Source organism: Dipodomys merriami, unplaced genomic scaffold (genome assembly GCF_024711535.1).
Source record: "Dipodomys merriami isolate MVZ:Mamm:240054 unplaced genomic scaffold, mDipMer1.0.p SCAF_57, whole genome shotgun sequence".
NCBI classification, from domain to species: Eukaryota; Metazoa; Chordata; class Mammalia; order Rodentia; family Heteromyidae; genus Dipodomys; species Dipodomys merriami.
This window is the reverse complement of record NW_027206146.1, coordinates 7,299,178-7,313,708: the sequence shown is the minus strand read 5'-3', so window position 1 is coordinate 7,313,708 and position 14,531 is coordinate 7,299,178. Positions and strand designations below refer to the sequence as shown.

The following is a 14,531-nucleotide window of genomic DNA, read 5'->3' as shown; positions in this document are numbered from 1 at the left end:
TGCTTTAAAAAGGAGATGCTCCCTGTTAATAAGCGAGTTCCTGCTTGACTTGACACCCATCTGATTCTGATTGTCTCCTGGGCTAAGGGAGGCTGGGGAACAGGCCAGCGGCCACAATTCGCACTTACCTCTCCTCAGACCCCGTCCATCCAAAGACAGACGAAGACCCAACACATACTCAAATCATTATACCTGTACTTGAACCTTAAGCGGTTAGTCTTAATCATTTCTATATTTTGAAATGAACATTTAAGACAAGTCTTACCTCCAAAATGCTTTTCTCGGCTCAAGGAAACTTTCTTTGGTTTTTGGTGTTGTGTTTGTTTGTTTTTGTCGGTCCTTGGGCCTGAACTCTGGGCATGGGTGCTATCTCTGAGCTCTTCAGCTCAAGGCTAGTGCTCTACCACTTGAGCCACACTACCACTTCTGACTTTTTTTGCTTATATGGTGCACATGAATCGAACCCAGGACCTCATGCATGCAAGACAAGCACTCTAGAACTGAGCCACCTTCCCAGAAATGTTTTTTTTACACCATCATGACAGATTTTAAGCAGAAATACTAGATTATTTTGAACATTTTCACATACACTTACACTCATACTTATGTACAAGAGTTTTAAAGCTCAATTAGATTATAAAAATGAAAGTTGGCCAGGTGCCTGTGGCTCACACCTGTAATCCTAGCTACTCAGGAGGCTGAGACTAAAGATCCATGTTCAAAGCCAGCCCAGGCAGGAAAGCCCATGAGACTCTTATCTACAATTAACAACCAGGAAACTGGAAGTGGCACAGTGGCCAGCCGTAAGCTAAAGAGAACAGGGACAATGCTTAGGCCCAAAGTTCAAGCCCTATGAGTGACTATATATATATATATATATCTGCCATAGATTCTTTTGGAATTCCAATAGCAAAATGACATTATTTTGCCCAATATAATAAAACTGTGTGGTCAGTATTAGACAGATAACACAAAGCAAACTATGAGGCAAAATACAAACACAATGAATAACATTTTTCAGAGCTGTTTGAGAAATAGATGACAAAGAACAGAAAATGTTTAGACAATTTTGTTAGCAAGGCATATTAGTATACAAATAGATCTTTGAACATGTCTGAGGCTTCTAGTCGTCAGGATATGTAAAGAAAATTGGGCAAAAAGAGAGAACTCTTCCTAAATCAACTTATAATGTCAGAGAAGTTTATAGAAGGGTCTGGCAACCTCCATCCTACCACAAGAGGGTTATTTAACTTGTACAAGGCTCTGAATTTGCTAGGACTTCTTACCTTTTGAACAATTTCTTTTTATGTATCCCATTTTTTACACATCTAAATCATTTTAAGACATATTATGGTGAGTCCCATTATGGCTGCAGCAGAGAAGCCAATGTCATTACAGACTTCAATATGATTTGTAACATTGCCATTTGCAGCCTTGATGGAGTGTTAAACTTTGGACACTAAATTAGCATTCTTCAATGGTATATATTTGGAGAAGTTAGTCTCTTAACTCAGTTTGCAGTTACAGTTTTATGAAAATTATCTTTAACCGGGCTCTGAAATCAACCAAAGGTTCCAGGCCTCCTTGCCTGCTATGTACAGAGGTGATAGCTGTTTATCCTGGCTGGCTTACCTCTTCCCTGTTCTGATTCCTGATCAATCACGTCATTTTTGCCCAGTACCGGTAGGACCACTCCCAGTCTGGTAAGCTGGTCCTCCTCAGTTACTATGGCAGGATAGACACGTTGATTTTTTTTTTTTTTTGGTTAGTTTTGGGGCTTGAACTCTGGGCCGTGGCACTGTCCCTTAGATCTTCAACTCAAAGCTAGTGCTCTACCACTTGAGCCACAGCACCGCTTCTGGCTTTTTCAGCTTATGTGGTCCTGAGGAATTGAACCCAGGGACTCATGCATGCAAGGGAAGTGCTCTACCACTTAGCCACATTCCCAGCCCCAAGAATGTCTAGGGTGTTTTTTTTGTTTTTCTGTTTGTTGTTCTTTTTGTCGGTCATGGGGATGTGTTGATTTTTCAAAGCCTGGAGATGAGCTTCCTCACTCACCACATTTCAAATTATAGCTATTGACTGGGCTTTAGGCAGGCTTTAGTCAAGTTTTCCCAGTCAGGAGTGGAAGAGAGATCGCCTCTCAGGTGACCCCATCACACCTGAGAGGGTGCGATGACAACACAGCCTAGGTTTCACGGGGTCACAGCCCAGGCCCTGGGTGGATATGTGGGTGGGCACCACCCCATAATGCCCTGCAAGACATTACTGTCCTGTGGGTTCCAGACTGCTGGGTCTGGCACAAAAATGTCAGTAAGAAATGTAAGTATGGAAATGCAGCAAGCACCATGTTATTCAAGTGTATGCTGGTCCTGTGACTTGAACTCAGGGCCTGGGCACTGTCCCTCAGTTTTTCGCTCAAGGCTCACACTCTACCACCGGAGCCAGAGCTCCACTTCCAGTGCTCTGCCTTGGAACCTCCAGGCCTGCACCCCCATTCCCTCCTGCTGTCTACAACATAGGGACCATATAGTAGCTCGGTTATTGAAGACCTGTGGCTAACATGGTAGAGCGCCAGGCAATTAATCCCAAATATCCACAGAGAAATGGCTGCATCACCCAAATCGGGTTAAGAGATCAAAATGGAATATTGCTCAATGTTGAAAATGCACACAACTCAGACCCATGGGAAGCACATAACACAAGACTGGCATTAACAAAAACCTGAGCATTACCTTACACATGTAACTGTAACCTCTCTGTCCAGTATCTTTACAATAAAATGAAAGTTTAAAAAAATTAGCACTGGGAAGTTGGCTCAGTGGTAGAGCGCTTGCCTTGAGCTAAAGTACTGAGGGACCCAGGGCCAGTTCAAGCCCCATGACCAACTAGAAAAGAAAGAAAAGAAGGAAGGAAGGAAAGAAGGAAGAAAGGAAGGAAGAATGGAAGGAAGGAACAAAGGAGAGAAATCAGTTTCTGTGGTGTGTACACACACACACACACACACACACACACACACACACACACACACACACATACACACACACTCACACCATCCCCATAAAGTTATAAAAGTTTTTGGTGTTTGTCAAATCTGCAAGGTCAGGATAAAGAAAAGAAGTCTGAGAAACTGTCACAGTCCCCATGACCTGGGGGATTATGACTGCCAGCCTGGAGTGGAGAGAAATCCTAGGGGAAACAGAGGAATTTGGAAGGACAATGCATTGAGGAATCTTGGCAAAGATCTTGGAGTGATATTAGTAGATTGAACTTGCAGTGTTGATCCAGAAGTCCAGCCCTTCCCTCTCTATGATTTTTCCTGATATCTACTCCTCTTCTCAAAATAAAGGATTAGTACATTAAAAAACATTAGATAATCTTATGCCCTAGCCTATTTCCTCTTGTATTTCTAGTTTTCTGCCATGAACTGAAGATGAGATGAGCACTGTTCACCCTTTGCACGATATCACAGTTGCCCAATAAAAATCACTGGGAACCAAATGTTTATAAACAAGACCACACTAAAGCTACCAGCACAACTATGTTTATTGCAGCATTATTTACCATAGCTAAGATATGGAACCAACCCAGATGCCCCTCATAGATGAATGGATCAAGAAAATGTGGTATATATACACAATGGAATTCTATGCCTCCATCAGAAAGAACAACATTGCTCCATTTGTTAGGAAATGGAAAAACTTGGAAAAAAATTATATTAAGTGAAGTAAGCCAGGTACAAAGAAACATAGGTCCCAAGGTTTTCCTTATTTGCAATATCTAGTATATGTATGAGTCAAGCAGAAAAAGGTCAGATAATGTGATGTTACGAAAGTGAACCCTTAGATATGTATTTTAATGTTTTTATCTTTCATGCATTTGTTTCTAATGCATTTATAAGATTATTTCTTTGTTGCTTTGTATGTCCCTCCCCCACAGTATAACCCCTGCTTTCACTATATTTGATGTCAGTATAACTTCTGGAGGAGATGGGGAAAAACAAGTCGTTTAAGGATACAGGTGGAGTTGTTGCAACAATGAGAAGTACAAGCTGTCATATCGAAAACGAACTTTACAACATTGGTGCTGGGGGGATGAGGGGGGAGGTTTGAGTGCGGGGGGAGGCTGGGAAGGGATGTGAAGATTAAACAAAGGAGGAGGCTGCAATGCTTGATAAGAAATGTACGCATTATCCAGCCCATGTGATTGTAACCCCTCTGTACAGTATGTTCACACACAAAAAAATAAAATAAAATAAATTACTGGGAACAATTACAGGGTTTTTTTTTGTTTTGTTTTGTTTTGTTTTTTTGTTTTGTTTTTGTCCGTCGTGGGGCTTGAACTCTGGGCCTGGGCGCTGTCCCTCAGCTCTTCAGCTCAAGGCGAGTGCTCTGCCACTTGAGCTACAGTGCCACTTCCAGTTTTATGGTGGTTTATTGGAGATAGGAGTCTCACGGTCTCTCCTGCCCGGCCTGGCTTTGAACCATGATCCTCAGATCTCAGCCTCCTGAGTAGCTAGGATTATAGGTGTGAGCCACCAGCACCGGCTACAGGGTTTTTTTTTAAATCACCAATTCATCTTAGTTAATGATTGTCTTGACCATCTAGACTCTGTCAACACTTCCACGGTGGCAGTACCAGTGGCTTGGGACAAAGAGCCAGGCACCCAGGACTCTGCCATGGCTGAGGACTACGTGTGGTACCAGGGCATTCCTTTCCCTGTTGTGTATATCTGCCCTGAACATCTAAAAGTAGTCCATGAGGAGATGGTGCTGAAGGATGAAGATATCATCACGGTGACCTACCCCAAATCAGGTGAGCAGACGGGGCTGTGGCTGTGTGGGAAAGGCCAGAGCTGTGGCCTCACTCTTAACTGTGTCCCACGTAGGAATGGTGTAGTAGCTCATTATGGAAGCCCTGTGGCCCTGTGGTTTGTGCCAGTCTTGAGCACAACAGCTCATGGACAGCGCCCAGGCCCTGTTCAAGTTCCAGGGTTGGCAGCACCGTTTTTTAAATAGGTGTTTTTGAGATGCTCCATAGTTCATAAAATGAAAAGGATGAATTGAGTTTACCTGGAGAAAAGGCATGATCTCAAATAGAAGAATCATGATGAGCCATAGTTAGGACCTGGAAACCTTGGTGTAAAAACAAGGCACTGGCAGGCCAAGGACCCTGTGTGAAGGGACAAGGAGAGTGGAGAGGGAGCACTGAGGGCACACTGCAAGGGAAATGTGCTGAAAACCACAGCCAGTGGGGGCACTGCAGGATTTCAGCAACAGCTGACAGCTGCATTAAACCCAAATATCCACAGAGAAATGGCTGCACAATCCCAAACAAGTTGAGAGATCAAAGTGGAATATTATACACTGTTGAAAATGCAGACAGCTCAGGGAAGGATCCATCACATCCTTCCCAGGGGACCATGTGAAGGCAGGCAGGCACAGCAGAAAGATGGTTACAAGGTTTATTAGAGGAGCCATTTCTCCCCCAGAGAGAGAGCTCATGACCACCTCCACTATCTAGCAGCAGCAGGGGTTGGGGGTAAGAAGTGAGGTAGGTGGGAGCTCAGGTGGGTCTGGGTAGAGAGAGGAAGGGGCCAGCTGTATGGCAAGATCTCCAGGGCAGGGAGCAGCTCAGAAATGGGTGGAGCTGAGGACCAAAGGTGACAATAATGCTTCCTACTTAGACCCATGCTCTACTATTATCAGGACATTTTGCCATTTGAAACCACATGAGTCCAGGCCATAGTGCAAAAAAAAAAAAAACCAAACAAACTGTGTACTACTGCACTCACATACAAGGCCCAGAAAAGCCAAAGTCCTGGTGTGATAAGAGAATGATGGGGCAGGTGGCAAGCAAATCAATATTCAGTTTTCATGGACAGTGTAGACTTATTAGATGACAATATACTGGCACTGAGTGAGCTATGATTAAAATACACTAAACACTACTTATCGTATCAGATTGCATACCTGAGAAAGTTTAAATCCGTAAGGTCTATGTTACATATGTTTTACCATTATCTATGTGTGTGTATGCATGTATGTATGTGTGTGTGTGTGTGTGTGTGTGTATATATATATATCAAATATATATAGTGTGTATATATATATATAAATATACATATATATATACATAATATTGTGAATTCAGATAGAAATGAGTGACCTCTGCTTTTCTTTCTGCTCCAGGAACCCATTGGTTGATTGAGGTTCTCTCTCTGATTCACACCAAGGGGGATCCCAACTGGATTCGATCTGTGCCCACAGGTCTTCGTTCCCCATGGATTGAGGGTGAAGTTGGATTCCAAACCATAAAAGACAGGAAGGAGGGTCCCCCCCTCATCACCTCCCACCTCCCCATCCAACTCTTCCCCAAGTCTTTCTTCACTTCCAAGGCCAAGGTCAGTGCTCAGTGCCAATAGCTGTTCCATCAAGGCCTTTTCCTCTTAAAAATGCACATAGCCAGCAGGTCTGGCATTCTCCCTCTGTAGTTCATGAAGGACCCCAGACTCTCCTTCATGAATTGAGGGTCCTCAGACCAAACAGGGTCCAAGATGTGGACCATGGCTCTGTAATCCCTGCCAGATGAACTGGATGACTAACAGAAAGACTAACCAAACTGTGTTTTAAGTGGATACCCAGATCTCATGCAGTCATTCCAGGTAAAAAGGAGGCTGAGATCTAAGGATCAAGATCAGAAGTCAGCCCAGGTAGGAAAGGCCAGGTGATTCTTATCTCTGATGAGCTATCAAAAGTAAAGCCAGAAGTGGAGCAGCAGCTCAAGTGGTAAAGCACCAGCCTGAGCACAAAAACACAGGGACATCACATAGGTCCTGAGTAAAAAAAAGAAAAGAAAAACATGACACCATGTCATGTGACCTGGTGTCAGTGGCCTGACTCTGAAGGCTGTGCAGTGAATAAATACCTGGTGCTCATGGCCAGATCAGACCAGGAGCCTTTGTCCCTCTTCCCCAGCCCAGCCCACACCACACACGGTGCACACTCTTCCCTGGCACAACGCAAATAGATTTGCTCCTGAACACCATAGAAAAGAGCGCCTGTGCTGTGAAATCTCTGTTGTATCATTTCAGCTCCCTCCTTCAATGGATTTTTGTTGTTTTGTTTTTGTACCACTCCTGGGACTTGAACTCACAGCTGTCCCTGAGCTTTTGTACTCAAAGCTGTTATTCTACCAGTTTGCGCCATAGCTCCCCTTGAGGTTTTCAGGTAGTTAATTGGAGATGGGTGTCTCATGAGCTGTTCTGCCTGGGCTAGCTTCAAACTATGATCCTCATATCTGAGCTGCCTGAGTAGCTGTGGTGACAGGTGAGAGCCACCCATGCCCAGATGTTTCAATGATGTTTACAGAACGACTCATAAATCTGTAGCCAAGAAAGGCTAACCAGTGTCTGATCTTCTGTGCTTTCTAGGTAAATATCCCAGATACGTTTAGGAAATGCATTGTCCCACCATTTTTTATTCCTGGCAAAGTGATTTGATTGTAGAAATTCTGAAAAGTATTTCACAAACTAATGCACAACCAAAAGACCAACAGATACTTCAATGTTGGAGCAAAAAATGGCTAGAATTTCTTTGAACACCAAGAGGGCAAGAAATGATGGGAAAATTGTTTAATTCTCTCCTTTCTCCCTTGAAGATGATCTATGTCATCAGAAATCCTAAGGATGTCCTTATATCTGGTTATTATTTCTGGAGTTTTACAAATCTGGCTAAGAAACCAGAGTCACTGGAACAATATTTTGAATGGTTCTTGCAAGGATATGGTGAGTAGACTGTGAAGTGAATGGAGAAGGATGTAAACCTCTTTGAGTGCCTATGCGACCCTACTCTCCAAGGTCTCCTTTAAATCTCACCATCTGTGGGTCCAATGCTTCCTCCTCCCAGAACTCACATTGGCTAAAGGCAGCACCAGACTTTTCCCATGATGGAAGGTCCCAAGGTGTTTTGAGACCCTGGAGCTTCCGTAGCCATGGAGGACCCGCCCCCTCCTGGGTGCTCTTCTCCCAGATGTTGGCTCACAGCTTCTCACTGGCTTCCCACACAACCCAACTCTACCTTCCATACATATATTTATGTTTTAAAACGTTTTGCTGTCCGTGTCAGAGTTTCTCACTTGAAGTTGGGATCGCTCTGTTTCTAGTCATGCAAAAGTTCTGGGTCATTCCTCATGCTTGTAATTTTGTCACTTCTCCATGGTTCTGGCAGGGGTCTATGGCCTGAGTTGGGTATGAAGGGTGGGGGGACCCCACATCTGTGCTCTATGTACCTCATCATCTGGGGTCTCAGGCCCTCTGGGTTTAGCTTCACAACCAGTAGAAGCGCTTGATGAGCTATTTCTCCCCTGATTCAACATCTCTTACCACTTGTATCTATAGTCAGGGATAGTGGATCACGACTATAATCTCAACTACTCAGGAGCTGAGAGCTGAGGGTCAGAGTTGGAAGCCAACCCAGGCAGAAAGTCCTTGAGGCTCTCATTCCCACTCAATCATCATGATGCAGGGAGTGAAGTTGTGGCTCACGTGGTAGTGAGGAGTGTAGAAACCGAGGGACAGTGCTCTGGCCCTGATTTCAAGCAATGATGTTTCAAGTAGAATAAAGCACACCAAGGCCTCTGCAGACTGACCTGCTGGGAGCCATGGGAAGGGATGGGAGGTGCCTCGTGTGCGTGTTTCACAGCTCAGGCCTTGCACTCAGACTTGTGCTCAGCTGTGCAAATGATGGATTTGGGCCAACTTGGTATGGAAGGCCCTCAGCCTGAGTTCTGTGAGGGCCTGCGGAACTCTTTGTCCGGGTCAGATGTTTTGGTGTGGCCTTTGGTGACCTGCTTCAGATGGGCCAAAGGTTGTGCTACAGGAAAAATAGCTTAGAAATGCATGTCCTGACTCCACATTGCCTGTGTTTGCTCTCTTTCTCTCTCCCTCCCTCACTTTCCCTCCCTTCCCCTTTTCTCCCAGTCATGGAGCTTGTACTTTGGGCCTGGGTGCTGTCCCTCAGCTCTTTAGCTCAAGGCAAGTACTCTACCACTTGAGCCACAGCGCCACTTCTGGTTTTTTCGTGGTGCATTGGCAATAAGAGTCTCATAGACTTTCTTGCCCAGGCTGGTTTGGACAGTGATCCTCAAATCTCAGTGTCCTAAGTAGCTAGGATGACAGGCGTGAGACACCAGTACTCAGTAGTGCTCTCTCTTTGAGGCTATAAAGAGACAGGACTTATTTGTCGGTTACACCCTGGTGAAGGTGACAGCAACCAGAGCGATCAGTGCTGAGACCACCATGCAGATCGGGAATGGTGGAGACTTTTCACGCTGCCCCACTGTTCCTCCTGCAGTGCCTTACGGGTCATGGTTTGATCACGTCCGGGGCTGGATGTCCATGAGGGAAAAGGAGAACATGCTGGTAATCAGTTATGAGCAGATGAAAAAGGTAACCATTGATTGTACATGCACCCCACCCCACCATGGCCCTGTTCACCCCTTCTACCACCTCCCCTGTTTCTCCAGTATCTTCTTCCCCAATATCCTTCCCCCAGTCTCCATCCCAACTTTCTATGTCAACTTTCTACATCCTGTTGTGTGTTATTCCTTCCTGCATTCCTCTCATCCTCCTTTTCTTTCTTTTTTATTTTTGTTTCAAGTAGAGCTGGTGTTCTACCCACTGAGTCACGCCCCCAACTCCACAGGCCACACATCCTCTCTCCTGCCAGTGTCTTCTGCTGTTTCTCTCTTCTCCTTCTCCCTCCTCCTCACTCCTGCTCTGTTGTCCCATCTCATACCCGAGCCCTTGTTTTTCTCTCCTTAGGACCCGAGGAGCATGGTAGAGAGGATCTGTGGGTTCCTAGGGAAGGCGCTGGAACCCGGAGAGCTGGACTTGGTCCTGGAGAACAGTTCCTTCCAGGCGATGAAGGAGAACAAGATGTCCAACCTCCCTGATGTCCCAGAGGAGCTTGTTCCCGCTGGTGTCAAAATCACCAGGAAAGGTATGATAATGTCCCAGGGAAGGAGGTGCTGGAAGCCAGGGAAAGAAATCTGGTCTCCAACCACACACTCCTGGCCAGGGATCAGCCAGGAACAGGCTGGCTGTTCACTTCCAGCTTGTGTTAAAACAAAGTAAACTGGAAGTGCAGCTGGGGCTCACATGGTAGAGTGTCAAGCCTTCAGCAAAAGAAGCTCAAGATCACTGCCCAGGCCCAGAGTTTAAGTCCTACAACAGACAAACAATTAATGTGATAGTAAGTGGATCTAAAAAGAAAACAAAGTGTAAGTACCAGCTGGGTGTCCATGGCTCAGGCCTGTAATCCTAGCTGCCCAGGAACCTGAGATCTGAGCATCACAGTTCAAATCCAGATGGCGTAGCATAATCCAGGAGATTCCTTCTCTCCAGTTAACTACCAAAAAAACAGAAAATGGAGTTGTGTCTCAAGTAGTAGAGCATGAGGCTTGTGCAGAAAATAACTCCCAAACAGCACCTATGCCCTGAGTTCAAACTCCTGTATAGACACACAATTGCACACACATTCACACATGTACACATACTTAACTCTATTATATAAAACATCTATTCACCTTCGTATTAAATGAAAAAGCTATTGTGTGACTATGAGACCATATCCTGAGCTTCCTGGCTCCCACACATCTGGGGAGGATGTGCCCCTCTGGTGGCAGGGGGCAGAACTTGAGAGGAGAGCCCTGGACATGGAGCGTGGTAGCTGTGGAGTCCATCTCCCAGGGAGATCTGTGGCCTCACCCCCGGGGCAGGCAGAGGGCAGAAGGGACACTAGGAGACAGCGCCTTCCTGCCCTGACCCAGTCTGGTGTCATTGTTTTTCCACGGCCTAGGTACCATGGGGGACTGGCAGAACCACTTCACCCCAGCCCAGACACAAGCCTTCGAGGAAACATTCCGGGAGAAGATGGCGGGACTTCCTCTGGAGCTGTTCTTGTGGGACTAAGCCCAGATTTAGCTCCTTGTCTGTGGGGATGAAGACTTGTGTCCCCATCTTATGGAGGTGACAGGACTGGGCGGAGATCATAGCATTAGTCTGTCACTCCAATCAGGAGGTCTGACTTTGCCTGTCTCATCTTTGGTGTACTCACTAGGACGGGTGGTAGCCACATGCAGGTGAGGAGCACAAAGGGACCCATGTGTGTTCTTGCTGAAATAAATTGTGCCACGGCACTGAGGGCTGACAAACATGGCTCAGTGTTCTGCTTAGCAAAACCGACGTGTGTGAAAGCCTGAAGAAGTTCCTTTAGGCGGGGACAGTGGGATCCCCATGGCAGGAGGCTGCCTGATGGTTTGCTGGATGTTCTGGGGAAGGGAATTTTCCCCACATTGATCTTGAGTGGAAGCTCTGTCCCAACTTGGGACAACCTGGGATGGAGATAGAACAGACACCAGGTCGGGGAATTGAGGTTTGGGGCACCAGGAGCCTGAAGCCTTTTGCCAGCTTCCAGTGCCCTGTTTGCATTTGACAAGGTATTTATTGAGTAGGGCACATGGTCGTACATGTACAAAGTGAGATCACCATTTCCCTGACATCACAAGCACCAATACTACAATACAATCTTAATCACAAGCACCCATTGTGTGGTATCATCTCCCTCAAGTGATAAATATATCCTTTATCTTTTTTTCAAATTTTATTTAATTTTATTTGTGAACATACTGTACAGAGGGGTTACAATTACATGGGCTGGATAATGCATACATTTCTTACCAAGCATTGCAGCCTCCTCCTTTGGTTTACGTTTCACATCCCTTCCCAGCCTCCCCACTCTCCCCCAATCCCAATCCTTCTCCTTCCCCCCCCCATTAACCCCACACACACCGATGTTGTAAAGCTCGTTTTGGACATGACAACTTGTACTTCTCATTGTTGCAACAGGTCCACCTGTATCCTTAAACAACTGGTTGTTCCACATCTCCTCCACAAGTTATACTGACATCAAATATAGTGAAAGCAGGGGTTACACTGTGGGGGAGGGACATACAAAGCAACAAAGAGAAAAACTCATAAATGCGTTAGAAACACATGCATGAAAGAAAAAAACATTAAAATATATATCTAAGGGTTCATTTTCCTGACATCACATTATCTGACCTTTTCCGCTTGACTCATACATATACTAGATATTGCAAATAAGGAAAACCATGGGACCTATGTTTCTTTGGGCCTGGCTTACTTCACTTAATATAATTTTTTCCAAGTTTTTCCATTTCCTAACAAATGGGGCAATGTCATTCTTTCTGATGGAGGCATAGAATTCCATTGTGTATATATACCACATTTTCTTGATCCATTCATCTACTGAGGGGCATCTGGGTTGGTTCCAGATCTTAGCTATGGTAAATAATGCTAGAATAAACATAGTTGTGCTGGTAGCTTTAGTGTGGTCTTGTTTGTAAACATTTGGGTAAATGCCCAAAAGTGGGATTGCTGGGTCATAGGGGAGTTCTATGTGAAGTCTTTTGAGGAACCTCCATACTGCTTTCCAAAGTGGTTCAACAAGTTCACATTCCCACCAATAATGAAGTAAGGTTCCTTTCTGTCCACATCCCCTCCAGCATCTGTTGTTGTTAGAGTTCTTGATTTTTGCCGTTCTAACTGGGGTTAGGTGATATCTCAATGTTGTTTTGATTTACATTTCTTTTATGGCTAGGGATGTTGAACATTTCTTCATGTGTCTGTTGGCCATCCTTCTTTCTTCTTCAGAGAAGTTTCTCTTTAAGTCTTTTGCCCACTTATTTACTGGGCAGTTGTTTCTTTGAGGATTTGTTGTTGGGGGGTTTAATTTTTTGAGTTCCAAGTATATTTTCGATATGAGACCCTTGTCCGTTGTATGGCTAGTAAAGATCTTCTCCCAATCGGTGGGCTTTCTATTGATCTTGCTAGCTATGTCCTTTGCCATGCAGAAGCTCTGCAACTTTATGCAATCCCATTTGTCCAATCTTTCTTTGATTTGTTGTGTTTCTGGGTCTCTATTCAAAAAATTTCTGCCTGAGCCAAGGAGACCTAGGGTTTCTCCTATTCCATCCTGTAATGTTTTCAGATTGTCTGCTTTGACTTCAAGGTCTTTGATCCATTTAGAGTTGATTCTGGTGCAGTTTGATATATAAGGATCTAGCTTTAGTTTTCTACATGTAGTTAACCAATTTTGCCAGCACCATTTACTGAAGAGGCTGTCTTTCTTCCATTCTATTGTTGTAGCTCCCTTATCGAAGATTAGATGGCTATAGGTCTGTAGGTTCATTTCTGGGTTTTCAATTCTATTCCATTGGTCCTGAGGTCTGTTCTTATGCCAATACCAAGCTGTTTTGATTACCATGGCTTTATAGTAGAGTTTGAAATTTGGTATTGATTTTCCTCCAGCAGTGTTCTTTCCGTTGAGGAGCGTTTTTGCTATTCGGGGTCTTTTATTGTTCCATATGAATTTTTGGATTGCCTCTTCTATTTCCTTGAAGAATGAGGTTGCAATTTTGATAGGTATTGCGTTGAATTTGTAGATAGCCTTGGGAAGTATTGCCATTTTCACGATGTTAATCTTTCTAATCCAGGAGCATGGGAGGCTTTGCCATTTTTTTAGTTCTGTGTTGATTTCCTTTTTCAAGATTTTAAAGTTTTCATCATAGAGGTCCTTCACTTCTTTAGTTAAGTTAATTCCTAGATATTTCACTTTTTTGTGGGGCTATTACAAATGGAGTTGCTTTCCTTATTTCAGCCACACTTTTCTCACAGTTGGCATACAGAAAAGCCACTGATTTTTGGGGGTTAATTTTATAAACTGCTACTTGGCCAAAATTTTGAATCAGCTTGAGTACTTTGGGAGTGGAGTCTATGGGATTCTTTAAATACAAGATCATGTCATCTGCAAAGAGGGAGAGTTTTATTTCTTCTTTCCCTATTTGGATCCCCTTTATGTCTGCATCTTGTCTTATTGCTGTAGCTAGGCATTCTAATACTAGATTGAAGAGAAGTGGAGAGAGTGGGCATCCTTGTCTTGTTCCTGAGTTAAGAGGAAATGGCTTCAGTTTTTCACCATTGAGTATAATGCTGGCTGTAGGTTTGTCATATACAGCCTTTATTGTATTGAGGAATGTTCCATGGATTCCTAATTTTTCCAAAACCTTCATCATGAAGGGGTGTTGGATCTTGTCGAATGCTTTTTCTGCATCTATTGAGATAACCATGTGGTTCTTATTCTTGCTCCTGTTGATGTGATGAATAATATTAATTGATTTGCGTATATTGAACCAGCTTTGCATCCCTGAAATGAATCCTGTTTGATCGTGGTGTACGACTTTTTGGATGAATTGTTGAAGTCGATTGGCCAAAATTTTGTTGAGAAGTTTTGCATCAATATTCATCAAAGAAATGGGTCTATAGTTCTCTTTCTTTGATGAGTCCCTGCCTGGTTTTGGGATGAGGGTTATGATGGCTTCATAGAATGTGTTCAGTAGTGAGCTTTCTCTTTCAATTTCATTGAAGAGTTGGAGGAGTATTGGTGTGA

At 44.2% G+C, this 14,531-nt stretch overlaps 1 protein-coding gene across 1 annotated transcript; it reads left to right on the top strand.

Moving 5' to 3' along the window:
- Window positions 1-4,630: 4,630 nt before the first annotated feature.
- Window positions 4,631-11,214, top strand: LOC138812859 (sulfotransferase 2A1-like). The gene is made up of 6 exons (XM_070001083.1): window positions 4,631-4,815; window positions 6,192-6,403; window positions 7,660-7,786; window positions 9,354-9,448; window positions 9,824-10,001; window positions 10,860-11,214. Exons 1-6 carry the CDS (start codon window positions 4,680-4,682, stop codon window positions 10,970-10,972), a joined length of 861 nt encoding a protein of 286 aa, XP_069857184.1. The 5' UTR covers window positions 4,631-4,679; the 3' UTR covers window positions 10,973-11,214.
- The last annotated feature ends 3,317 nt before the right edge of the window (window positions 11,215-14,531 follow it).